Here is a 27,719-nt window from a genome sequence, read left to right on the forward strand (position 1 = left end):
TATATATATCTATATATCTATATCTATATACCTGTTTAAATGAAGAGCAGCAGCAGAAGAGATTTGACTACACTGAATGTGAAAGTAACCGAAGGTGGTTTCCAACTATTTAAATTAAACCTCAGAGAAAAATGATAAGCATCTGGTGTCTGAGCCGCAGTGTGAATGATGCTGGTGGCAGCAGACTCCTAAAATTATTCTCATCTATTACATTTTTATCTTGGGTGGGGGTGGGGGTGGGGCAACAAACATCAAAAAGACATTTGGGGAAATCCAAACAGTTTTTGGTTTTTAGTGTCAGCACTGAGCACAGACAGCTTCACACTGTGTGAACCAGACAGTTTAATTAACCTGAGAGTGGGAGAGAAATTTCTAAGTGCTTTTAGATTTGTTGTGGGGCTAAAAATCAGCCACTGAACAATTTGACGTTTTTCATATTTAAATATATACGAATGAGCTAAATGAATTCCTCCTTTAAGGGTCACATTTGTATTTAAAAAAAAAAAAAAAAAAAAAACTGCTTTCAACCCAAACACGTCGGGGTTAGGAGACGCTGATGACGAGCTAATCACACAAGCTGACTAACGAAAATGTCCGAATACATGTCAAATTCCCACTTACACACAAACATTAACATGTATGATTCCACACCTGTGTCAGAAATAAAACTCAGTCACCAATTAATCATGACGCCTATCCAGTGGACCGAAGTGCAGTTATTTCAGGACTTTTTTCCCTTATTTAAGGAAAAAAATGATAAGCTTCAAAGCTTGGGCTTGTTTCCTCTTCTCATACAAATACTGACCAACTTTCAGCATCACTGAAAACAGGCAAAACAGGAGTTTGGCACTGAAATAGTTCCCAGAGAATAAAAGGATCCATTTTGCCTGCATCCCCAGTCAGAATGCTGGGGAGTCTCTGACTGCGAAGGGTCTCTATGAGGTGACCGATGCCAAGTGCTTTTTTAATGCTGGGGCTCGAACATAATGGCAAACAAACATGCAAGACACACAGACACTAGACAAGTTGCCTACAGGGCGTCACAGGAGCGGAGAGGCCGATGCCTGATCTGACGTGCTCCATCCACAAGCCGTCTATCATACAAACTGTTCAGTTCGAAAGGAACACACTGACATTTTGACCAGTACTCTTAAAATCACTCATCTCTACATAAATATGAAGCTGCAGCCACAGAGAGTGGACACATCTGGCACGGCTTCATTAAAAAAAAAAAAAAAAAAAAAAAAGACTCCCAGCACCTTTTACATTTCAGTAATACCAGTTAGATTGTTTGTTTAATCTATACAAAAAACTGAGAATAAAAAAGCCAGGTGCCATGTTGATAGGTGTTGGCAGAAATACCAAACTCCAGCTTCACATTCACTGTACAGATGTGACATCAGGACAGCTGTGTGTCCCAAAATGTCCAGCTATTCCTTTCATAAATACATTAATAAACGACCTTTCAATTAAAAAAAAAAAAAAATCCAAAGCAGAAGCTTACTGAGAGCAGAGATATACTGGCAGAATCACATCATCATCTTTACCAAACACACTTTGGAAAAAGAGCTTAAAAAGTGGAGGATCAGGTAGATGGAGGGTACTTCCACTTTGAGCCACGTTAAAACCACAGAAATTCCTGATTAATTAAAAATTACATAACCTCACAAACACAATAAAATAAGCCCTCTCTCTTGTGTGATTGGTAGACGCAGGTATCCGTCACATTTCACTGTTAGACTGGCGGTGAAGGAGTGTGGACTAAAACAAAGGGCAAAAATAGGCTATTTCCTTAAAAAAAAAAAAAAAAGAAGCTCTAGTTTCCATCTAAAGTCAAACAGAAAAGACTTTTACAGTCTTTCTTCACAGCCTTTTAAAGCCTTAAGCAGAATACAAAGTGCTCAAATCGCAACGAAAGACTTGTGTGTGTGCAGGAGATCGCAATGAGAGGAAGCAAGTTCTGAATATTGGTAACAATAAGGATCGTTTCTACACATGAATGATGGACTGAGCTGCCTTCTAAAGATACACACAGCCACCAGGAAACAAAAAGAAAAACTTGCATGAAGTAGAAAAAGTACAATCAACATATGATGAAGGTAGACCATGACGGGATCAAAAGAGGAGTACGGTTGGAAGAAAAATGGCTAAGTGATAGTTGAAGCAAAAAAGGCACATTTTTTTTTCCCTTTTATAATAATAGACGTGTGTAAACCTGGAAGAGGTCAGCTTGTGAGAGAAATAATCCTTAGAACGATGGATGTCTCTTAACAGTCCCACAGATTTGTTTCGTATTTTCAAAGTTGATTAACAAAAAGCCACGAAATATGCTTTTTAAATGACTAGAAAACAACCCCCCACCCCACCCCCTGCGTGTTTATCAGCGTGACTGATAAAACATTTTGTTACAACCTCCTATAAAAACTAAAAGCGGAACATACAGTCTAAAAGCCTACTGACGAGCATGTTAAGCTTTGTCACCCTCTCAGGTAACAGTTACCTGGGTAATTGTATAAACTGTGTCATAATTTGAAAATGTAGAAAATACTATCAGAACCTGTACATAGATATTTGTTCTATTTTAGAGAACGTTCTGAATTTGAAGGTAAGAAACCTGAGATGACGTTGATGTTAGTCTAGTTCTTCTGTGATTATCTTTTAACTAACGAACCATTCCTACTTATTGTTGCACACTACATCTTACACTGTTCGACAAAACCAAACCTCTTGTGCTTGCCGTTTCGACAAAAACATCTCCGCCCTCTCCCTTCAGACCCGTGAGCCACTATACAAGAGTTGCATATGCGCTCCCAAATACATCATCCACGCCTGGGATCCTCAAGTCTTCTGGGGTGGGGGTGGGGTGGGGGCTGAGTGAGTCTGATTGGGTTGGGTGGTGAGGTGAGGTGAGGTGATGCGGTGGGATTTTAAGGCATTGTGTCTGTTGCGGGGGTGAGTCATCTCTGGTGAAAGAGGAGAGGTTTGACACTCCCAGCCTTGAATTTTGGTAACTGGTTGCTGATGATCTCTGCCAGCATCTCTGGAAACTCCACGCTCAGGGATTTATTCACAAAGGTGTAGAAGCAGAAACTCAGCAGTCCCCCGACCATCTGGAGATATACAAGAGGAGCGCACATCAGTACGTGATTAACATAAAACACACAAGTATTTCTGGAGGAATGGTTTTCAACCATGAGTGGCAAATAAAACATTTAATGAAGTCCACCAGACAGACAAATACTACCACTGGCAACAGAAATTGGTATGAAATCATTGAAGTCAAAGGTGTAGTAATCAGCAAGGCTTTGAGCCACCTCTCAGTCCTTTATGCTAGGAAAATGGGAAACAGGTGCAGTGATTTATTGAAATGTGCAAACACACATGGAAACACAGCATGAGAGGCAAAAACAGTTTGTACAATTCTAACAAGCCTGAAAGTCAATATTCGGTGTGACCACCTTTATTCTTCAACACAGCCTGAACTCTCTGAGGCCGCTTCCTTATAATTTATTGAAACAGTCTTCAGGAACAGTTGTCCACTTTTCTTGAAGGGCATTCAAAGCTCTTCCTTGGAGGTTGGCTAACTTTTGTTCTGATCCCACACTGCTTCAAAAATGTTGAGGTCCAGGTTCTGGAGAGGCCAATCCATGTTCTTCTATCCAGGTATGCTTTTACTGCAGTGGCAGTGTGTTTGGGATCTTTGTCATCCTGAAAAACGATGCTGTTGCCAATCAGATGGTTTCCAGATGGTATTACATGGTGGATTAAAATCTGACGTAGCTTTTTCCATTCATAATTTATTATTTTGAAACTATCCAACAACACTAGCTAAAATGCAGCCACAAACCATGGCAGAGCCTACTGTATTTAATCATCAGTAATTATTAAACTCTGGCTCTCTCATATAGCTTGCCTTTTGTCCCGTCTCTCTCTGCTCGCTTCTATTTTATAGGGGGTTGAGTGATTGTTGGGGTTTCTCTCTAATATTTTAGGGTCTTTAACTTAGAATATAAAGCAGCTTGTTGCGACTTTTGTTGTTAATTGGTTATATAAATAAAATTGAATTCAATTAATTGTCACTATACAGCACCTGAGCAAACCCTGGACAGATTGTTTCTGATTCATTCTTGTATCACTGAAACAAACTCTCCTTTAAATCACTCTGTACTTTAAATTGATTAATCTGATTAGTCACAGACAGCAGATCACTGTTTAAGGATTTAGGGAGAAAGCTGCAGACTGCAGATGGTCAATAACGACTTGCTAGCAACTGCTGGTGCTGGTGGAACACAAAGGGGATTGTGCGCTGAGTCTCTGTACCTCATGCATGGAGTCGAGCAACTTGGTGAGCTGGTAGAATCGCTGCCAGTTCTGGCTGGAGTTCTCCTCACGCTTCACAATGGCTTTTCCTAGCTCCTTGATGTACGACATCCGAATCTCATCAAACACTGCTTGGCTCTTCAGGCCGTCCTTTGGCACTGTGGGAGAGGGAGACGCTCAATGTCAACATCGTGGAGAAAAATAAGGATAGTGTACCTGACTTTTTACTGCCTGTGCTTGACAATATAATCATCACACTTCCAGGCTTAAACTGTGTGGAAGTGTGGAAGGGCATTTTAAACATCATTAATTATATAAAACATCCATGCTGTCAAGGACAAAAGCAGCACCTAATGACTAACTGGTCTACAGGACAGAGATCTAGCTATGTAGACTATGTAAATGTGTTTAAGTATTAAGTCTATTCTGGCACCTCTAATTTTCCTGCATTAAATTATATTTAATCACACACCACAATGCAGTTTTGTGCACTTCTCTACTCAATCAAATCTGTCAGCTTAACTGACAAAGTGCTGAGATGTTTCATGTGCATCCATCTAGATTTTCTACAGTATTGGTTTGGAATAATGGCTTTTTTAATGATTGCGTTACAATAGCAGTTCAGCTGCTTTCTGGTGTAAGTCTGACCTGTGCTGAGCAGCAGCAGGACCTTCATGCACAGGTACTCATCGTGGGAAACCTGCAGCCGGACAAACTCGCTACAAATCTTCAACATCTGCTCAAACTGGTCGGTCATGTAGGGCAGCTTCATCCGCTCCCTGGTGGGTTCAGATGGAGACAGTTCAGAATATTTGTCCTTATATCATAACAGGTTTATAGAGCTGGTTATGTAGACATAGGGAGAAAAAGCAGCTTCCTGTATTATTTCTGTAAATGTAAATTCCATGATCTTGATGTAGAAGCTTAAAAATGCATTTTTCCATTTAGTGAAGATAATTTCAGTTATGAGTTTATATTGTCAGTGACACCAAAACATCAAACCCCAAAAATGAGAAACAGACCTTTACCAAACTGTCTGCGACAGTTAGATATTATTCTAGGAAGGCATTTTAAATGGCTCTGCTAAGGCTATTGCTCTGACTTCCAGTTTTAAAGAAAGTGATCCTCTGGTGAAGTATTTAATGGAACCTTCGGGTGCACATGCTCCACCTCTGGGCAGTCTTTTCAAAATGTCACTGACAGACAAACTTAACAATACTAACGAAGAAGAAAGTAACATGGACAGCATAACGATGGTGGAACAGAGAGGAGGGTGGAAAAAAATGAAAGAAAATGAAGACAGACTCTCAAAGGTGTGGGAGCATTTCACAGAAAACAAAAATAAAGCTGAATGCAGACTGTGCAAAGCAGAGCTTTCCTTCCTCGGGCAGCATCACTGCAATGCTGAGAGTTTAAAACGCCGGCACCCTGGAGCTGTGACGTCAGCTCTGGATGGGTACGATTTAGTGCATCGTAGTTACCTGTTAATGTTTGTACAGTAATGTTTGTTAGTTTTCCTGTTGGAAACAAGCTCTCATGGATGATGTTTGCTAAGCAATACCATTTCAGTTTTGTTAGCTAACAGATGAAGGACAATAGGAGCAGCTCCGCTGTCTGTTTTTTTTCTCGCATTAAAATAAGCGTTCATTCTGAATAGTAAACCTCTGCATGAACTGAATCGTCTGTAAACTTTTCAGTTGTTTTGGACGAGAAATATGTTTTTGATTTAATTTGAAGCCCTATTTGTACTTTTGGACTGAGGCCATTTTTTACACATTTGCACATTATATTTTCATTTAAAAATAAAAATTGCATTCACTTTAATATGCATTGTTTATTTGATATTTATTGTGATGGTCAAATTAATGTTAAAAATACATTTGATTAGTTTCAAACTTGTATTTTTATGGTTTATTTGTGCGAAGAGGCAACAAGGTGATATTCACAGGTGCGCAGGCTTGAACAAGTGAGGTAAGATTGAAATAATCGTTGACTAATCAACTAATCAAAAAAGATAATTGACAGATTAGTTGACTACCAAAATAATCTTTAGTTGCAGCCCTACAGTACAGTAACCTATAATACAACAATGCAATGATTGAAGGTAAACTCTGACTTCACCTTTTACATATAGAGCATTCCCCTGAAGGAATGAGCCTAGTGCCACACTGGGGAGTTCAGTCCTTTGCTAGTTAACTGATGTAATCCAATGAGAGAGTCACTGTTTAGTAACGAGCTTGCCAACATTGGGTTTAGCCCATGAAGCAAACAACTGATCAGACCTCTACAAGGGTTATATCCTTTCAATATAAATGTATAGATGAATAGTTTCTACCAAGCATTCAGTGCAGCAGATTTGGGTGACCAAGTTAGCATGCTCTCCGACTGGCTCTTTGATGAGAAGCAGGTAGTGACTGCCAGAGACAAGCCATGATGGCATCTGATGATCAAGGTGCTCGGCTGGACGGTTAAGGCCTGAGGTTGTGAGGGAAAAATGTGCATTCCCAACTGGTTGGTGAGTGTTTGCTGGCAGTTGCTAGCTAGATGAAACTGGTCACAAAAAGGTTGCTGTATCAAAAACTTGTGATTGTGTTGGCCACCAGCAGATTGCCGCAATCACCCATAGTCTGCATGGAGGATACTGAGCTGTCTGCAAACAGTGCCAAGTGGTGGTAAAACTTGAAAAACTGGGTTGCGCACCAGAAACAGAGAATGTGCCTCACCCTGGAGCCGAGATAACATTTATTTTGAAGGCAAACATTCTCTGTTTCTGGTATGTGTCGCCCTTTTTACTGTTTCACTACCTCTCAAATTGTAGCTGGTGAGTGTTTGCAGTCAAGTCTGTGTCTTTCATACAAACTACAGGTGACTGTGGCAATCACAAGGTGGTTTTCAGTGCAGTGCTGTATACTGCTTTCACCTGGCGACTGCCAGCCATCTCCAGTGAAAACTTGCCAACTGGTCAGGGAATACGCAGTGTTCCCTTGCAACCGCTGGTTGCCACATGGTCACCAACCAATCTCAAGGCCTGTGTGACTGGGGCCTAAGGTAGTGGTTAAGCAGTAACCAGAGAGAAGCTATCTGGGTAAAATAGGAAAAGAAATTGAAATGGCAAGTGACGCCGAGTTCACCTCTTTTATAGGGAAGGAGAATGACTGAGACAGTGCACAAACAGTGTTCCCCTTAGTGAGACAACAAACAAATGTTTGAAAGAGATTATTCTAGGCAAATTATGACAAAAGATAGGCAATAACTGAAGTTTGTTTGGAGCTGACTGACAAAAAAAAGCATAACCTCATCAGATATTAATTATGATCATGCTAATTTAAGCTTGCGATTAGGGGAAAAAAGGAAAAAAGCAAAAGGCCTATTGTAGCCCTAAGCGTGATAGCTCTGACAACGGCTCACTGCACTCAGAGTCTATAAGAAGGATCAGACACAGATTACTAATGAGAGCAGACAGACACAGTTTGATTCTTGGTAGATGGGAGACACAGCAGAGAACTGCTCTGATCGACTTCAACAAGCAGATGTATGTGCTGGATCAAATCAGTGCTCGATTCACAGGAGATGCTCGATCTACCTGGCTGTGTATATTTTAACTTGGAGAATGAGCTATAAACTTCTATTAAATCTATCAGTCTAGTCCTCCTAAGCAATACTGTACTTACTCATTGATGACGAGGTCTGGTGCAAAGCAGAGCATGTTGCCGTTGCACTGCTGGTAAGACCTCCAACCCAAACTAAAAGTCATGAGGAAGAGCCAGGAGTACTGCAGCAGAGTCATCTGGTCATCCAGGTGCAGGTTCCTGAAACCTGAGGGGGAAGAACATGGAAATACCTCAACCAGCTATCAATGCAATCTCCATGTGTAAGAAGGGGTGATGCTAAAAATGTAATCTTTAAAAATGTAATATACATTTTGCAGAAGAAGTATCTGGTTTACAAGTAAAATGTATTATTGCAGTGCTCAACAACTGTTTGCACTTTTGTTTGTGTCATCTTGATTTTGTGTCAAGATGACACAACAGACTTCGAAGAGGAATCATTGTTAGGGCACAGATGCTTCAGTCACTAAGGTTTCTCAACTGACTGATCAACAGGAAACACACCCTGTGTGACATTTGCTTCAGAAAGGCATTAGCAACCAGGGGTCGGAACCTGTGGTCAACACCACAAACATGATGGCCGTGGTGTTTCTGCATTATTGCATTTAATGGAAGGAAAAACAGAGAAGCAATTCTTCATCAGGTGACTGAAAATGTCAGTAAAGGACATGATGAGACTGTCATTAAAAACAGTCTGTTGAAATTTACATGGAGATAAATTACATGGCATTGCAGAACATAAAGCCCTCATTATAAAGAAGAATATACATTTAAGGGTTTGGTAGCACAAAAACTACAAAGGCACCAGTTCACAGAAATGTGGAAAAAGTGATAAGGTCAGATGAGTCATTTGTCATTATATTCTTTACAAGTGGGCAAGCGTATGTGTGGTACACACCAAGAGAAGGGCACAGTAGGGTTGTGCAGATGTTCAAAGCTACTGATGACAGCGACAATCAAGGTGATTTTTAGCTAATTTTCCCCTTGATCCATTAAATTAATATTATCATTAATATGATATTCAGAATTAATCTTATGTTAAGTAATTAAACTAAAGTGAAATCTTTCATCGCTGAATGTTGATGTTGGGTTGCAAACTAGCTGGTCTCGAACCAAGAACATGTGACGAAAGCAGCAGAAGGGCGTGACTCTGCCGTCTCAACATCAAGTTCTCTATCATATTACATGTGTATTATATGAGAAAAGTGAAGCGATTTTCACGGCTGTGAATTAGGATGGGCTCTAAGGCTGAACTTGCTGCTTGCTTGTATCAGTTCATATCACAGTTAAAAGGACACAAAGTGCATACTTGTCGTCTTGCTCGTAATCGCTGTCTGTGTTTACCTCTGTGCTGCACACAGATGCTGCAGTAGTTTGGTTTGGACCGTAAAATGTATTTGCAGCACAAAAAAGGGGAGCGTGTTCTCCCACGTTTGTGTGCTTCGGCTTCCGTGTCCAGACGAGGACCCGCCCACACTCATACGTAAAGGAGCAGTGCACAGAAACACAGTGGAAGCGCATGCCCATTCTTAAGCGTTTCGCCGGTTCATTGGCAACAGCACGAGCACTGGCACGCGAACCGGCTACTCGGCGGTGGGAAAGTAGCATTAGAGGCCACAAATCAATACAAAGTTCTTCTAAGTGATCATCTTTAATGAAATATGTAATGGAATATGTCTGTCCTAATGGGTGTTGTCTCCTCCAGGATGGCAATGCCTAACTCAGGGCACAATCTGATAAGTATAAAAATGATGCCATTCATATGCCTTCACAGTCACAAGATTCCAACATAACTGAACACCAGTGGGAGATTTTAGACAGTTTAGCCTCTCTACCACCATCATCAAAACACCAAGGAACAATGATCCATCCCTCCAGTAGTATTACAGAGACTTAAAGTTGTTCTGGTAGTATGAAGTTGCTGACACATTGCTAAGACCTGTCTTCTTGCAACTAATGTTTTATAAATTCACCACCATAACCTTAATCACCCCACAGACAGGCTACACGACAGCTCAGGGAAAGTTTACGCCACAAACCTGGCAGAGCCTTGGCCCACTTGACAGCAGAGATGACCTGACGGCCTCCAAGCCTGTTGAGGGTGGTCATGAGGCGGGTGGAGTTGTCGGGCAGGGTGCTGTCGTAGCCAGCGTAGATGGTGTCTGGCTCTATCGCCTTCAGTAGGGACAGCATTGTCGGAACAAGCTGAGGCATGCATTTAGGTACGAGGCTGCGGGTCTCAACTGGCAGAGAAGGTGTAACCTCTGGCGGGTTGCTCTGCTGGCTGCCCTTTAATCGATTCTTCTTTAATTTTCGAGCTTTAGGAGAGAAAACACAAGTGAAAAGGTGAGTAATTAAAACAGCTCAAGGCATCTGATATATCCCTGCAGGTAATACATACCTTCCAGGTTCATGCCTGCCATCAGACACTTTCGGAAGCGGCAGGCTGGGCAGTTCTTCCTCCTGATTTTGTCTATTATGCAGTCATTTCTCCCTGCACACAGGTAATTATGTTGCCCTGAAGGAACAGAGAAGAGGAGATTCATGTGTTATTTACATTAAATTTTGAGGAAAACACTGCAGGCATAAACTAATGAGGTGTTTCACAGTCTTTTAAAATATCAAAGCGTCAAACTTAAAATCATAACCAAACCAAACAATTTGACAAACACTAGCAATTTCTGTGTTTTTACAATTAATTCACGAATGATGGTATTTTATGGTGTTGCACCTTCTACTGCTCTCTTGAAGAAGACCTTGCAGCTGCCGCAGGTGAGAACGCCATAGTGGCAGCCCGAAGCCTCATCAGAGCACACCAAGCAGATTTTATGAGTCCCGCTCTTTCCCTGTGACGTGGATGTAGGAGTGCTCCCTTCCTGCCTGGAGGTAGAATTGGAAAGAGACACATTTTAAAAAACATATAATAAAAAAATCATTTTATGCACAATGATGTAGCACTAATGTAATTTTACTGCCTGTCAAAAATGTTTACATTTATTCAACTCAAACATCTGCACAAGATTTTCAATAAAATCCATTTAAACTGCATGTTTAAAGTGGGCTATTTATGCAGCCTTGTCACATCAAACTTCAGCTGTAGTTCATATTTATAGCACTATGCTAAATCTTGGAAATAAATAAACTATACTTTACAGATATATACACTCTAGTGCCTATTTTTTCCCTCGACACAGCTTTGAAGTGAAGAAAATGGAGACACATTGTGCCTGTTTGAGCCTTTAAAGCCTAAATTATCTCAAAATCTGCGGTCACATCCTAAATCCGGTGGTTTTCAGAAAACAGCCCTTCTTCCTGTGATTGAACCGCAAACATTTCCAGACCCAGTCAATACTGGTTAAGGATGCACTTATTCAAAACCACCACTAGAGGACATCAGGCTTTGCTGCATTCATGCACTTTTCCAACCCAATGGCCACAGCAATGACAACGCCCACACTGAGAGGATATCGAGCCTGAGACGTGTAATAACTGTTTCTGTCTGTCCATATGTTTACACATCTGCACCTGCAATGGAAACTTTTATTTGACAAGAGCTGCTCCTGAACTCTCACTACACACAAAACACTTATTGAGATTATAGGCTGGGACACAAGTTCACTTTCAGTTATATTAGGATGAAAGCAGGCCAGGCCCCAGCAGACAGTGGGCAGAGCAGGATGAGAAAACCTGAGTAAAACATCAAAGTATCAAGTCCAGAAGCATTCATCAACCTGATTATAAAAGAAAGAAAAGCTCCACTGACAACACACTGCAGTCAATAAGTGTCCATTTTCTATAATCAGTACAACTGTCTGATGGTTTATGAGCTTTCATTTTCTGTGTCTTTGACCGCACTGTTTTCTTATACTTCAAAGTCAAACCAGTGTTTACTTCCAAATCATGTTTTATTTAGGAGAGCTGGATGCCACAAAGTGGAGTGCTACCTAAACACTTCCGTCCTGGTCAGCTGTGAGCGGTGAAAGAGGGGGCAGGTTGAAGGAACTACCAAAGCGACTCAATTCACGAATAAGCCAGCACACCGACACTTATAATGATTATTCTGATCTTTAAAACAAATGCTTTTAGGAAAACAAATGTCTGTAAGATTAACGTGACCAGGATTTCAGCATGGCAGATACACCCAAAATGTTTCATAAAGAAGCACTGATTTATGACGATCAGAGGTAGGCCTGCACGGAAAAAACATTATAATAAATACACATGTTCAGGTTTTTTTTCTTTTAAGATCTGAAAAACAGATTCATCATTCCAACTTAAAAAAAAGGAAGAAATCCCAACCTAAGCAGACTTGTATTAAAAGAAAGAATCTTTCCTTTCCAACAATGAAAAAAGCAAACAAGAAATTACCAACAAATTCACATTCAACAAGCCAAATCATGAGGTAATATTTTTGTTAAGACTTCCACAGTATGATGGATAACATGAACCAAGTTAAAGCAAGGAAGTGACTACAAAACTTAGAACTGTTTTTTTTAACTGACGTACAGCTGATGTGGACTGCACTTTAAAAGTAATATTACGTTACAAACCCAAAACAGCCGAGTGCTGCCATCCACTCAGTGGTGCTCTTGTTTTTCATCTTTATCTGTCCTGCTATTCAAATATTGCCCCACACACCAGCTGCTCTCATGCTCAACATGCTAGCTTTATCTGCTGCAGTTTACACCGGACCTCTATTTTTCTCTATTCTCTATTTTTATGGCTATCGTCATCCAAGACTTCGCATTTTTCACCTGTTTGTTCAGTATCATCTCATATCTTCCAAATTAACAGTACATTCTTTGATTTTTGATTATATACATTTTTAGACAAAAAAAAACAGTTGCATAAAGCATTAGATCTGTTGTATAACTTGACTACTATATTAAAATTCTATTAACCAGAAAACTACTTGAGTCCTTCAAATGTTTTAGGGTAAATCTCTGCTACCATAGTTCTACGAATATCTCAAGCTACACTCTCAGGATTGTAGCTCAAGTTAACACAGAATGATGGATGCCTGAAATCACTAAAATATTAGGATGGCCGATCCCTGAAAGCAGATTTGGAGGCCTGAAGAAACCAGTTTTGCAGGTAAGAAAATTATATTTTAATTATAGCTTTTCATATGGAAGGCATATATTCTTGACAACAGCCCAAATCAGGTCAATAGTTTCACAGCTCAGATATGAAACAAAACAAAATAAAAAACCCACACATTTTCATCCGACTACAGTGTGACATTCCCCATGTGAGGAAAGAGCAAGCTTCGCTTAATACCTGTAATGGTGTTTCCTCTCATTTTTCCAATATGATTTTTTTTCTAAAAAATACTCATATTTATGTACAGCAGCAAAAAGATTTTAATAAATTGTAATATTCACTGGTTTTAAGATAAAGGGCAGTGTTTTACAAGGTGTGATCAAATTTGAAAGATTGTCTCAAGTTATAAGTTAGTAAGATACTGAGGATCCAAAAATGTGCTTCCAACATTTTAAATACAGTATTTCCAATATATTAATTCAACATATGACTTTTTTAGAGAAATCATAATTATTACACCAACAGCATTTATTTCATTTAAAGAAATCAAGGTTAATAAAACAAGTCTCAGTGTTTTTTCACATCATCCTCCTTAACTATGCACACATGTGAAAAAGCACTTTCTCATGAGAAAACCTAAGTACACCTCATGATTCAAGTAGAATCACTTTTAGCAGCAATAACTTAATATTTAATAATCTCTGCCTATATAACTTTATCAGTCTCTCTCACATCATTGTGGCAAAATTTTGAACCCAATTATTTTTTTTTTACAGCATTACTTCAGCTCATTGAAATGTGTAGGCATTCATTTATGCACAGTTCTCTTAAGGTCGTGCCACAACATTTCAGTCTGGTTGAGGTCTGGACTTGGGTTCATTGCAACATCCTGATTCTTTTCTTTTTCAGCCATTCGGTTTGTAGATTTGCTGCTGTGCTTGGGATCTCTGTCCTGTTGCATGAGCTAATTTCAGGCAGGCTTTAGCTGTCGGACAGATGGTCTCACATTTGACTCTAGAATACTTTGGTATACAGAGGAGTTCATGGTCAACTCAATGACTGCAAGGTCCTGTGGCTGCAAAACAAGCCCAAATCATCACACCTCCACCACTGTGCTTGACAGTTTGTATGAGGTGTGCTGATATGCTGTGTTTGGTTTTCTCCATATGGGGCCTTGTGTATTCTGGCCAAATATCTCCACTTTGGTCTCATTGCTCCATAAGTCTTGTGGTTTGTTCAGATGCAACTTTGTGAGCCTAAGCTGTACTACCATGTTCTGCCAGTTTTTCTCCTGGCAACCCTTCCAAACAAGCCACCCTTTCTAAATTAACCTTAACATTTAACATGCTAACTGAAGCCTGGAGAGTCTGAGATGTAGCTCTTGCTGAAGATCAATTAATCAAGTGCACTTGATTAGTAGCATCTGGCTGCTACTTGCCCTCTTAATTCATATGAAAGCAGTAAAGATGTACTTTTTTTCACAAACCTACACAGAGTCATGTGAAAATTTTGTTTTTATATATGGTTTTATCCTTGTAATTGTGTGTCGTAACAGCATCAAGGACACTTCATCTCTTCCTTGCCAGAAACAGCTTCTTGATGGGCAGTGAGGGCTGCTTCCAAAACAATCTTTTGCAATCTTGACCGACAATTTTTCAAAGATTATTTGTCTTTTTGTTTTTGAGAAAATTGCATAATTGCTCTTACGAAGTGTATTTTTCCCTTGGAATTTTTTCTCAGGCAAATCCAAAACGGTCAAGTAGGAGGCACTTGATGAACTGACATGGAGCAACCCTTACATTCAATTGGGATGCCACAATAAACTGGTACACGGTTGTGTAATATTTCTAGAACTGCTCATTTTGGCCTCGGACATTCCTCCAAACAGACACTAAGACCTGCTTGACCTTGGCTTGTTTTAACTCCACTGAACTTTGGTTTATACTTATACAGTAACATCACCTGAGAGGCATGGTTGCGCCATCTCCGCTTAAAAACAAGCTAAATTTGCCAACCATGTAGTAAAAGGAAAATGTGACTTTGTGGTGTATTCAGATGCAAAATTTATCCTGTAATAACAAAACTTCTTCTTACACCCCAAAACACCCAGAACCCACTCAAGTTAAGAGAGTGAATATTCAGAAAAATAGCTCCAAATAAAAGCTGCTATTGTTTCTCCCCTGTGACTGCTGGATGTGTTAAGAAGCTACTGTTTGCCAAAATGTCTCGTGTAACAAAGTTATTAGGTGATAATACTTCACTATTATATTTATAGCATGTTCCACTGCTTAAGACTCTAACACAATGCTTCACTCTGGCTTGACCAACACATACTGTAGAAAAATATAAGGCACTACATATAAAGCCAGGATACTTTCTACAGTGGTGCTGTATGCAGTTTTTCCGATATCAAACCAAAAATCAAATCAATACTTCTGTGACCACATTCTGCCTTTAAAACATCACCAGTTCTCCACACAGGCTTTTGAGGTACTTGGCAGAACTATAGTTTTTCTGAGGTCTTTAGATCTGAGAGGTCATGGCTGTGTGGAGGCAATACCATCTGCTACAACATTCCTTGTTGGGTTTGTCACTGAAGATAACTTTTCATGGCTCTGGCTCTATGTTTGAGGTAAGTACCATGTCATTTTGGATCAATCAGATGGCCTCTGGACTGTACTGCATCATGGGCAACCAAAAAAATCTTAAGTGCCAAAAACAGTGTATGAAAACACACGCACACAAAAGCCTATGAAGCCACCAAACGAGGGTGTGGCAACCAGCAGGGTGGGCGGCAGCCACTAATGAGTCCAGATTGATGATGATGATGTCAGAGGGTTTGTCCTTGACTGGCCCACTGAGATGGTCTCATCAGAGCAGCTTTACTAGAAGGCTTTAGACTACTGGCTCAAATCCAATTATTGATGCTGTTAAACAGTTGCAACAATAGTAAGTATGCCTGAAAAGAAATCGCAATGGTCTAGTAACTTCTCAAAAACTCAATGTGAAATCAGTTGATGACATTCAACTTCACTCAACAGCTGCAAATCTGCCTTTGTGGATTGTCATACACAAACCACTCAAAGCTGCAAGGCAATGTGGGGAGACCGAATTTCCTCTTTCTGAAACCATCTGCTGAAATGCGTGCTCACGATCAACAGGAAGTTCTTGCATTCCCTCTGAGTGTACTTTCGGTCAAAGCTCAGATACAGCACAAAGACAGAGACACCCTGAGGTGGGGCTCAACTTCAGTATGAGCAGAGCTGAGAAAATTAGCTGCTTAGGAGTGTAATCAATGAGCCTGGGCCTTAAGTAGGCAACACACGATAATGCAGGTGTCCCAATGCCCTGCTTAACAATTCATAATCCCCTTTAAGCTGTGAGCATCATGAGTAACTTGGCAACCCCCGACTCTACACACCCCAGTGTCCATCCATTCAAATCAGCAGCCTTCGAGCAATTTTTTATATGCACAGTTATTCTTTGTAAGGTAATACATCATCTTGTGCCTTTATTCCACATATTTATCTCAAACTACTTGACCTACTTTAGACCTAACCACTGCAAATGAGTCATTCCACTGAAAAAATTATGAACAATCATTTTACTGGATTCCTCAGCCTCATTTGTGATGGCTGGTTTACTTTAGTGATCATTACAGCTACATATATAGATTAACATCACACAAACACCTCATCTTCATCAGAAGTCTGGAGCAGAGTTGGGGAAGCGTATAAGGAAGTGCTCCTTCCCCAAAGTAAGTGACACCAAAATAATTAGGTGAACTGGTTGTGCACTCTGAATTGTTTTCACATGAAGAACAATAAAAAAGATTTCATGGTGAGTGGCAGGAGTTTTTTTTCCCCTCTTTCTTTCTGTGCTGGACCTCTATAAATATCTATCATGTGTGCTGTCCAATAATAACAGTATGTCTATATACATAGTGGTACAACATCTTTACTCACAAGCCACACTGTCAAGGCAGATGGACGGATGAGCCACGCACAAGAAAGCGTACTATAGTTCAGTCTTACATCTACATCAAGTGTTTTCATGGTTCTTGCTTTGTTTTATCATACAGGCAGTTAGTGGCTCTTTATGGACGATGACACAGAGGGACTATCCAGAGTATCTGTCTTCCTCTTCATGTGAAATCTGTTTCAATAACAGTGGCAGTTTGTAGCCCAAAGCAGCAACTACTGCTTGGCTTCAAGCACCAGAGGAGGAAATTAAACCCAACTCACTGCTAAGCATAAGAAAACAATCCCAAAGGATCTGAGTTTCCATATTAGTTTCCATAATAGAAGCTGTTAGTGTGTGTAGATGGGAGGTAGCTTCCTGGCTGCAAAATGAATTGGACACTGTGATACCTTTAGCTGGATATTACTGGATGTGGGAGGATCCCACTCCAAAAAGTTTGATTCTGCTGAATCAACAACTGTACTGAAAAAAGGAAAAAGAAAAGAGCATAAACAATGCTCAGACTTAGCCTAGCTACATCCTCTTAACCTCAATATGGGGACTTTCTATAAGCCTATTCAACGTCAAAACACAACAAAGAGTAAATATAGAAAAAGCAGCACTGTGGTTACAGGGGAATGCAGCAATAATGTGAAAGCAACTGGAATGGCTGGCATTTGATCTGGTGCATTCACTCGGCGCCAGATGTGGGGAGGCGGGAGAGAAAGTAGGTCAGAGGAGTGAGAGCTTCACGGCTGTGCTCTGTGGTCCGCCTTCCTGCCACAGTGCTCATGACACACCCACATGCACACATATGTGCACCTACATACTCATGAATAGTACACACAGTCAACAGAAAAATGACACACACACACACACACACACACACACACACACACACACACACACACACACACACACACACACACACACGAGCAGAGGTGATTTACAGCAGCTGAAAGCTTCTGCTGACATTCATGCTCTCTGCCCTTGATTGCTGGAAGTAAAAAGCTGGGGACGGAGGGAGAGAGAGGGAGCAAGAGGTAGAGGACGGCTGAGCGAGGTGAGGGGTGTGCCATAGCAAGACTGTGCAGGGAACTGGGACTCTGACCAAAGATTACTTTCTAAACACAGAGTTAAGACGGAGAGGTTAATATAGTCACACACTGTGGTTTTATTTAAATATACACAGCTATATATATAAATGAATGACAGACCACAAACAACTAATGTATTATACCAGCTATCAAACCACAGCTGGCACTCAAGACACCATTTTCACTTTATTTAACTTAAACACACATTATTGCTTAAAAATCAAGGACCATCACCACTGCAACGGTTCAATAGGGCTTTTAATATAAAGCTGAGACAGGATAATTAACTGACAAACACCTAGCTCTGCCATTCAGTTACTCATAAAGAAACTCTCACGCTCAACAGGCCTCTGCAATGTCCTACAAACACTGCAGCTGTCATATACAGCCCCGAGGGCATGAATCATACCATCGTTTTGGTAGAAAGAGAACTTCGTAAAATGCTCACATAGATTCTTTAGCCTTTTTTTTTTTTTATAAAGGCATGATAATACATCTCATAAAGGGCATTTCTGTGGAAGAGGAGAAGCTGCTTTAAGGCAGCACCTGGGTTGAATAAAAGTATTTTCAAGAGATTTACTCTCTGAGTTACACTCAGCTGTGAGTCATAGTCAGTTTCCACAGTAGACTCAGTATTCCCACATGTGAAATTCTCTGGAGACTTACCACGTTAGTGAGATCACTGTCTTGTCCAGGCATTGCTTCATTCAGTCCCGTCTTGACTGCACACGAGCTTGGAGTCAGAAGGTCAGAGTCACTGCTAAACGCTGCCTGTGCATTATTCTCAGTCAAACAGTTAGGGCTGTAACCCACAAGTATTTATTAATGCGCAAATTCTGTTCTCAAATCATCTGTTTTGTCAACAAAGTCTCAGACTTGGCTGGAGTATCATGCATGAAAATGCAGCCAATCCCCACTGCTGCTCAAGGAAAGTCAAGTGTGGCTTTTTTTGCTTGAAAAATGACTTCAATGACACCTCCATTATGAAAATATTTGCTTTGACTTTCCAGCGAATCCACTTCATAAACAGAAAAACTGAGCTAAAGGAATTGCTTGAGCGGAAACTTGAATTTAAGGCCTTTTATATGTGTGAAAACCTTACCCATAAATTACCCAAATGCACACATGAAGTGAAAAGCAGATGCTGAATGGCTCTATTCAGTGGAGTTGTTTTATTACCCCTGCAGCCAAAGTTCCTCTGATAAATGCACAATAAATCTACAAATAGCAATCTCCAATGTGCATCAGTAACATAATCATAGATGATATGATTAGGCTATAAAACTAAAGATGGCCTTTATCCTTCAACTTTTCCATTGATAATCAAAGTACAAATCAATATTTAAATGCGTTGTTTTGTTTTTGTTACCAAAAATATTAATCATCATTAGTTCAAAGTTTCCCCTGTGTACTGTCTTAGTGGGGCAGAGTACCACCCCAATGAAAACCCCTGAGATCCCAAGAAGCCAAAGGAGAAGACTAAATAAATACAAAATATTTATTTATATTGTTTTTTTTTTTTAATATAGTTTAAATTGTGTGCCTTTGTTTCGTTTCAGCGCAGTGTGGGAGTCTACACTTTGATGTCTTTTTTTTATGGTGGCATCTCCTCCATTACCATGCGTGACAGAAGAGAAGATATTATTACTCAAATTGATGACTGCTCGTTAGCCTACTGGAAAACCAAAGTTGGACTCACAGACAATCCCAAATGTCTTCAAGTGCGAGGATGGAATCACATACCCATGCTGAAAAGATCATGTGTTTGAATGCTCTGTAGGGTCTAGAATAATATAAAAACTTGCAAAGATCCAGAAACTACAGCTCTACAAATTTGGCAAATGATCAAAAAGCCATTAAGTAAGAACTTAAGTAGTATTGATGGCATTTGGCTATGCAAAGTGAAGGATTTTGGGGATGCAACCTACACACACATAGCCCAACCATGATGATGCTATGTGTAACCATGCAGAGGCAGAAGTGCTAAAAAATTTCAAAAGTTCATAAAAGCAACATGAAAAGCACAGGCAGTGACCGCAATGGACAGCTTTCATTCTTTACTATAAATATACTATAACTTTACTTTAACCTTGCTCTTTAAATGTCTCTTTAGACCAGGGGTCTCAAACTCAAATGACCTATGGGCCACTGTGTTATGTACCAACACAAGCACTTGTACTAATATATATACTATACTATACTATATATACATTTGTACTGATTATATATATATATATATATATATATATATATATATATATATATATATATATATATATATCAGTACAAGTACTTGTGTACGTCTTTATTTGTACTTATTTAATCAAGTATAAAAGTACAAAAAGTACAGGTTCTGAAATGTACTCAAAGTAAGAAAATGAAAGTAGCAGGTTGTATAAATGTTGAATTCATTGAATGAATCTCAGCATCAACAGCTTTGATTCAAACTCGTTTCTGGTACACTGATGTAACCTGTAACTCTGACCATGAACACAGACACTGTGCACCAGTTAAACACATAGCTTTACTGTAAATACAGTATAGCAAACTGACCTGTTTTCATACAATCTTTGAATTACACAAAGTTAGCATACCTCAGTTTGTTTTGCCAGTCTTTACCTTTAAATCTAACCTCTATTCTTCCTCTCCTGTCCTCTTTATTACATCTTTCTCCATCTCTGAGTGACCTTCTCTCTCTTTTCTCTCCCTGAAAATACAGCAGCTCTTCTTTTAGCTAGCAGACACACTGTGTAACATTGTATTATATTACTGTACTGTACTTGGACTGTATTTATTTTACTGTTCCTACATCACTGTTTATTCAGTGTATGGGTGCACGTTTTCCACTATAAGCTCACATGTTGCTAAATGCAGCGATTTGATTGGTCAGATATTTGTTTGCTTGTGAAAGTCAGAAAAATCAAACTTGATCCAAAAAAATAAATGCCGCAAATTCGTCCTGTGAAATGACGCAGTCGGTGTGAACAGCTGCACTGAAAACAGGTGAGTCCGAAAAATATTTTTAACACACGAAACATTCGCACAAAATTTATGCGTTTGGTGTGTAAAAGCCTTTCCACAGGTACAGGAACCAGTGAAGATCATGGCTTTAATTTTAGCAGCAACGTATCATATGACCGAGACAAGGTTGTGACACGTGTCAAGAGTGAGTCACAGACGGATCTAATGGAGAGAATCCACCCATTTTTCAAAATAAAATGACGTTAAGACTCATAATAATTAAAACAGAAATAATTTATTTTTTCAGTGTGGCCCAGTACCAAATGACCTACGCGATGGTACCTGGGGATATCTGATTTAAATTACATGACAAATGGTTGTCTTAATTGAAGGGGAAAGGAAAATTTTAAAAAAGTAACTTAAAGGGCCAAATTCTATTATACTTTTGACATCAATTTGCGGGCCGGAAGCAAGGGGGGCAGGGGCCGGAAGTGGCCCGCGGGCTGGGAGTTTGAGACCCCTGCTTTAGACTTTAAATCTGCATTCCATCTGAAGTGGGAAACTGGAAATCCTGAGTTCCCAGTCTGAATTTTCAGCTGGAATGCACCCTCAAATTGGGCTTCCTACTTGGAAAGTCAGAGAAGCCCCACCAAACCAGACTTCACAATTCATGATGGCAGCAACGAAAGCAATCGTAAAGTAGTAGAACAGCGGTAAAACTGCTGTACTACCACTATTGTGCTTTTGTGACTGACTAAATAAGCCATAATAAGCCACACACAGAGCACCAACGAGGCTCTATTTGTGCATGTGCTGCAGTGATGTTCTGAAGTGCAAAAAACAAGACAAAAACAAAAGTTGGAGTTGATGCAGTAGTGATGGCTCTACGTGCTAGGGGAGCAAATCAAATCCTGTTTTCGGACTTGACTCCAGTCTTCTCTGAGATGGGAGCTAAGCTAAATGACCAATAACAGCATACACAAAACTAGCCCACAGACCAGCTGTTTGGGACACTGTAGGCGGCAACAACATGCAGACAACAGTCTGCAAAGCTATGCATGGAATTTGCATCAAACTATCACACAATCATGCAGAAGGCTTTGTTTGCAACCTGCATGTTAACAAGGTATTAAGTTTACAACTGTGGCTAACTGCATCCTACTGTCATCAGCACCTCTCCATTTTACCCTTCCTCCAGCAAATCTTCAAATATCTGCAGATTATCATCACTGAAGCTTCAAACTCTCAAACTTGTATTTGAAACAGTCTTATCCCCTCTCTATTTTGACTACAGGTTTTTAAAAAAAATCAACAAGAAACACTTAAACAGTTTCCACAACACAGTTAAACTAAGATAGATTATTATTTACTAGAGGAATATATTTATACTAATTTCATGTCAGCTGGTCAAACTAGTCATGACATGATGAGGGTGTGTAGTTCCTGAAATAAAACTGCACTTCTTAAAGTGATGCATTCTTCATTATGTGCAAACAGGTTATTCATATATCAGACCATAATACTGCAATGCAATGTGATGCATGGAAATCACAAGGGATATCTGAAACAAATGGCTGTTATCAGTACCTGAACAATGGACTCATGTTAAGAGCCCTGCACAGAGCAAAAATCTGGAGCTATTTCAGGTCAGCTGCTCAGTGTCACGCAAGGCCCTCTGAGCCACAACTTTAGAAGAAGTAGCAGCGGCACTACAGCATAAGTTTTGAGAGATTTTTACCTGATGCAAACTTCCTGGTGACCACACAACCAAAACAGAGCCCAGTGTTCAGTTTATTTCAAGCCACGAAATGTCACAAAAGCTGAATCAAATAAACACCACACAAAACTCTTAACCCATTAGACACACACATACATTGATAAGACACTGATGAAACAGCCACACATACACACAAAATCATTTGGTCTGACAGCACAAGCACAAGCATAATCCCATGTTTAAACACACACCTTTACAGAACACAAAGACAGGGTGATTAGAGGCTCAAGTGAAATGAAGCTGAGGTGCACCTCATGTCTCAACCCATCTGTTCCTGGTCACCAAGCAGTGTGACAACTTTCAGACGGCCATGGAGATGGCACCATGCATTATTTGCACAATACAAACACCACCACATCGGTGGCCGTGTTGACAGGACGCATTTGTGCATGCCAATTTTTAAGCTGTTCACTCCCTCGTCAGATTCTGAATCAGACAGCCGTGAATGTAAAAGAGATGCCAGTACAACAGACGGTTAGACGGTTGATCTTGACACACCCCTGTTCAAATGTCAGCCTCAGAGCTGGAATCATAAACTATCCTAAAGGCAGCAAAGTGATCACTATATAAAAGACACTTTCTGGGACCACGTGCACTGCAAACACTGTGATTCCTATTTGCCAGAATGGAAGCTCGCTGGAAATAAATCACAAGAACAGAAGGAGTCCCCCCCACACTTCTCCTTAAACAGAAATAATTTGATTATTACATTACAGGCTAAACTAATCTGTTTAGACCACGATTCATTCATCCTCATTGTTGAATGAACTCTCTGCTTTAAGCACAGCTCTCTGGTTTATTTTTGGCACAACTCAGATGGAAGATCTACCCAAAATGAACTCCCATCAAGAGACTTGACTTTTATAACAGAAAGTATAACAGACAGTGGGATTAGAACAGATAAATTAGAAAACTGTTGATAACAGTGTGGAACTGAAACATGTCATAAAGACTCCTATTGACGCTCTTGTCATGAAAAACAAAAGGCTGGCCGGCGTGATTCGAATAGAAGTGGAATTCCCCAAGCTTTTAACGGCACATCCTTCCTCCAGATCTCAGTGCTCACTGCTTATGCTGCAGCCACGTCCTCTGAAGCCCATCAGTCTGTCTCACAAAACAGGATTAGTAGGTTAACTATCTCAGAGGTTAAATCATGCTGAGCCAAAACAAACCAAACAAAAAATGTCTATGTCCGCATTTATCAACTGTATGAGTCACTATTTCTACAGAATGAGGAGAGAGTGAAACATAATCTGTGCTAACGTAATTAAACTTTTAATTACTCATATCATATGTAGTTTTCTTTTTATACAAACTCTGGTGTGATGAACTGTGATTTGTACCACGTTGTAATAGGAGGAGAAAAGAAAAAAAGCATTTATAGATAAATAAAATGGCTTAAAATAAATAGCAGAAATACAAAAGAAGTTCCTCAAATGTGTCACTGTGGGTGGGTATAAAAATAGAACTAACAAAAAAAAGCAGGAAGCTGTATCAGCCACAACATTAAATCTACAGTCAATAGCACGATAGTAATGGCGATCATCCTGTTGCAATGCAACCATAATGCTTCCTGGTAGTTAAGCTACTTTGAGATATACCATCAACCTAAACACTGCTGCCCCGTACCCAAGAGAACTCACAGACAGAAAAGACTTCATGCAGCATGACAACACGCCCAACCATACAGCTAAAAGTGCTCACAAATATCTATAACAAAGCTTAAAAAAAATTAAAATTAAAAAAAGCAAAAGGAGTTCACAGCATTGACCAGCCTCCAACCCCCCCCCTGATCTCAATGAAGATGAGTTTTAATTTAGCCATTATTTATTGTTATTTTTTAAAGTAACAACCAATAAATGATGGAAACTAACTGAATTGCAAGAACACAAATTAAAAAAATATATATATGCATAGTATTTGTGCTGAAATTACTGACAGTGCAAGGAAGTGCATGTAAATTTTTATTAATAATAAATGAGATGATACTGTCCAAAAAAACTCCCACAGTACCTCCATACAAAAATATAGATTATCACTGATGCAGCATCATTTTATATTTTAGTACATTTACTTCTATTCTGGTCATTTAAAAATAAGCATTTTACTTTTACACGGTGAGCTGCTTGTGTGAACTCAAAGTGAAACACCCTTGGCTGACACCAACATCTGATAAGCACTTTTCTGAGACTGGTTTACCAGAGTTGCCAAAGTTTGATGCGAAAGCAGATAAAGTCTACCCAGGTTGAGACATTAACAACAAGACTACAATTGAAACTATCAACCAAATCGTGTGCCATCAAAAACACTGACCCGATTTCACTCACAACTTTCTAAATGACAAGCAGCACCTTTAAAACAGTTGTTTCCTTTTGTAGTCCTTTTTTTTCTTTTTTTCTTTTTTTACAGTACTCGGGTTACTCGAGCTATCAAAGATTGGCCTTAACACTAAAACAATTCTCTTACACACAAGGCTGTGAGCAGGTAACATTTAAAGAATGTAAACAAACTATACATACCCACTAAAGGGGTGTAAGGTTTCTGAAAGTGAGATCAAATCTGAGATGTAAACACCCACTAATATCCTACTAGTCAACAAACTAAAAAAAAAAAATTTAAACAACAATTTCAGGAAAGAAACTTGAGTATTTGTGGGCAAGTCAGCTCATGACCAGGCTGATTTCTAAAGGTCACATGTCTGCTGCAAAAATGCAGACTAACACTACAGTAGTGGGATTTAAGCAAAGAATACTAGATGTCTTTAGATGATAAAAACAAGGCATAACTTGGTTGAAAATATGAACACTGTCAGTGGGGATAAAATGAAGGGTAGCACAACACAGCTGACTGCTGTCAACATTTCCTACCTGGCAAAGCTGGTGGGGAAGGAGGCGGAACCTGAGAACACCTCACTGACCCTCTGGATTGATGAGTTGTTACCAATACTCTGGCCTCTGTTCCAGGCTCCACCAATGGTCGTTATTGGGAGATACAGGTTGGACACTGGCTTCTGCTCATTCTGCAGCTGAGCATCACCACTCACCAGGTTGACACCAAACTGGTAGGTCTGTCCTCCTGAAGTGCTGACCCCACAGACTGATATGGGGCTAGTCCCGGCCATGTCCCTGGAGGGTGCGCTGCCAATCTGGCAATAACTCTGACCTCCAGAGGTCTTCTCCTGTTTAATCACACCCGGGGTGCACAGCTGGATGAAGTTAGCATCTTTTTCTTTTTTCACCAACGCAGATAAAGTGGTTGTAGGGGATAAGGAAGATGTTGTGGATATGATAGGGCTGGACTGGTCTGGTCTGGTCAAACTACTGCCATTGAGAGCAACAGGAGCTGCCCCAGTGGTGTTACTGCTGTCAACTTCAGCAGGTTTCATGTCCCTCTCAGATGTCCCTCTGATGTCTCCAAGCAAAGAATCATCTCCAAGAGTGGACAGAAAAGCATCATCCCCTACATAAAAATCTGAGGGGGACCCAGTGAGGTCAAAGTCTTGGAGCAGATCCAGTGTGTTCTCACTGAATAATTTCGGGTTTGTGTCCACATCTTTCCCAAAGGTATTATCAAGGTCAATTGGGTCCTGCTCTCCTTTATCCATGGAGAAATCCTCAGTTTTCAAAGGGAAGAAGTTGGGATCTGACCCTCCAATGAGTGACTCCATGGAGGACTGGGTGATGTCTGCCATACTGGCCTCCAATTGGGGCAAATTTTCTACCAAGGTTTGATGACCAAAAGTTGTCTGCATCTGAAGCAACTGCTGCTGGCGCTGGGGTCTCTGATCTTTGGTCAGGCCCCGGGGGTCTGCACCTTCTACCAAGGAGCCTACAATGGCGGTGGCGGTGACAGAGGCAGAGGTGAGCTCCTCAGGGAGGGGACTGCTGTTGAGGCCGTTAGGCACCTGTCCTGGCTGCATCAAGGGGCTGGATGGAAGAATGACAGAGGCGGGAGAGGTGACAGATATGGCACTGTGAGGAGCCACTCTCAGCACACCTCCCTCCTCGGGGCTTTCGGTGTAGACCAGTTTGCTTAAATGGTCATCTCTTCTGTATACTATCTTCTTCACTCCACCTTTATCCATCTTAGTTGGGAGAGAAGAGACAGCCAGCGATAAGGAACAGAGTGCAAACACAAATGGATCATTAAATGTGCAGAATCGCTACAGACATTAAATCATTTACACATGCAAAGCCCAGGTAACGGCAATTTTGTCGCTGTTTAAGACCGGGGGAAAGTTGCCTGAGCGCGCCTGACACGCAACGAACCGCACCAGCTAACTCTGCTAGCTATTAGCACAATGTTGACGAGAATGCACACGTCGACCTCTTACACGCGGTAATTAAAGCAGAGAAACGCAACACGAATTAGACTACACACTAGATGCAGAACCTAGTAAAGTTAAGCCAAGTCTGAGATTTACCAGCGTTAGCTTCTTGCTAACTGTTGACATGCTAGGTAGCAGTGAGGCTACGTTGACATTAACGTTCGTCTGCAAGCTAACGCAACCCCTTACACTCGCTCGTTTAGCATTAGCTCCCCAAACTTGGTTTTTTTTTTTTTTTTTTTTTTTGTCGAGTTACGAACGTAACTGCTCAAATGTGAAAAATGTCTTGTATTTACCCTTGAAATGACTGGTTGCTGGTATGTGTCCAAGGGTCGCCTGTCAACATTGTTTTGGTTGAAACACGCTGACTGACTCTGCTAACGTTACTCCTGTCGCGTCGTATCGTCTCTACATTACGACATAGGATAAAACAACCCCAGGCCGGTGTGTTTTCAGGCTTTCCAGATCAATCTAGCTGTAAATCTGCATGCATAAGGTCAGATTGGTTTAGCTCTAGCGATTACTAGCTAGCCATTAGGAAAGTAGGCGCTAACCTCAAGGAAAAACATACAAAATGGAGAACTGTAAGAGGGAGCCCCATGGTTGACCTGTTACAGCATCCAGCC

General features: G+C 40.4%; 1 protein-coding gene across 2 annotated transcripts; it reads right to left on the bottom strand.

The window, feature by feature from the left end:
* Positions 1 to 1,233: 1,233 nt before the first annotated feature.
* Positions 1,234 to 27,719, bottom strand: nr3c1 (nuclear receptor subfamily 3, group C, member 1 (glucocorticoid receptor)). Of its 2 annotated transcripts, none has more exons than XM_030738777.1 (9): positions 27,648 to 27,719; positions 25,634 to 26,850; positions 10,660 to 10,808; positions 10,330 to 10,446; positions 9,968 to 10,246; positions 7,992 to 8,136; positions 4,969 to 5,099; positions 4,321 to 4,478; positions 1,234 to 3,110 (listed from the first exon to the last, which is right to left on the bottom strand). In XM_030738777.1, exons 1-9 carry the CDS (start codon positions 27,660 to 27,662, stop codon positions 2,958 to 2,960), a joined length of 2,364 nt encoding a protein of 787 aa, XP_030594637.1. In that variant the 5' UTR covers positions 27,663 to 27,719; the 3' UTR covers positions 1,234 to 2,957. The 2 variants fall into 2 exon arrangements, with proteins under 2 accessions (XP_030594637.1, XP_030594638.1); XM_030738778.1 differs by having other exon boundaries at positions 27,390 to 27,663.

The sequence above is a fragment of the Archocentrus centrarchus genome, chromosome 10, assembly GCF_007364275.1.
Source record: "Archocentrus centrarchus isolate MPI-CPG fArcCen1 chromosome 10, fArcCen1, whole genome shotgun sequence".
In the NCBI taxonomy this organism is placed as follows: domain Eukaryota; kingdom Metazoa; phylum Chordata; class Actinopteri; order Cichliformes; family Cichlidae; genus Archocentrus; species Archocentrus centrarchus.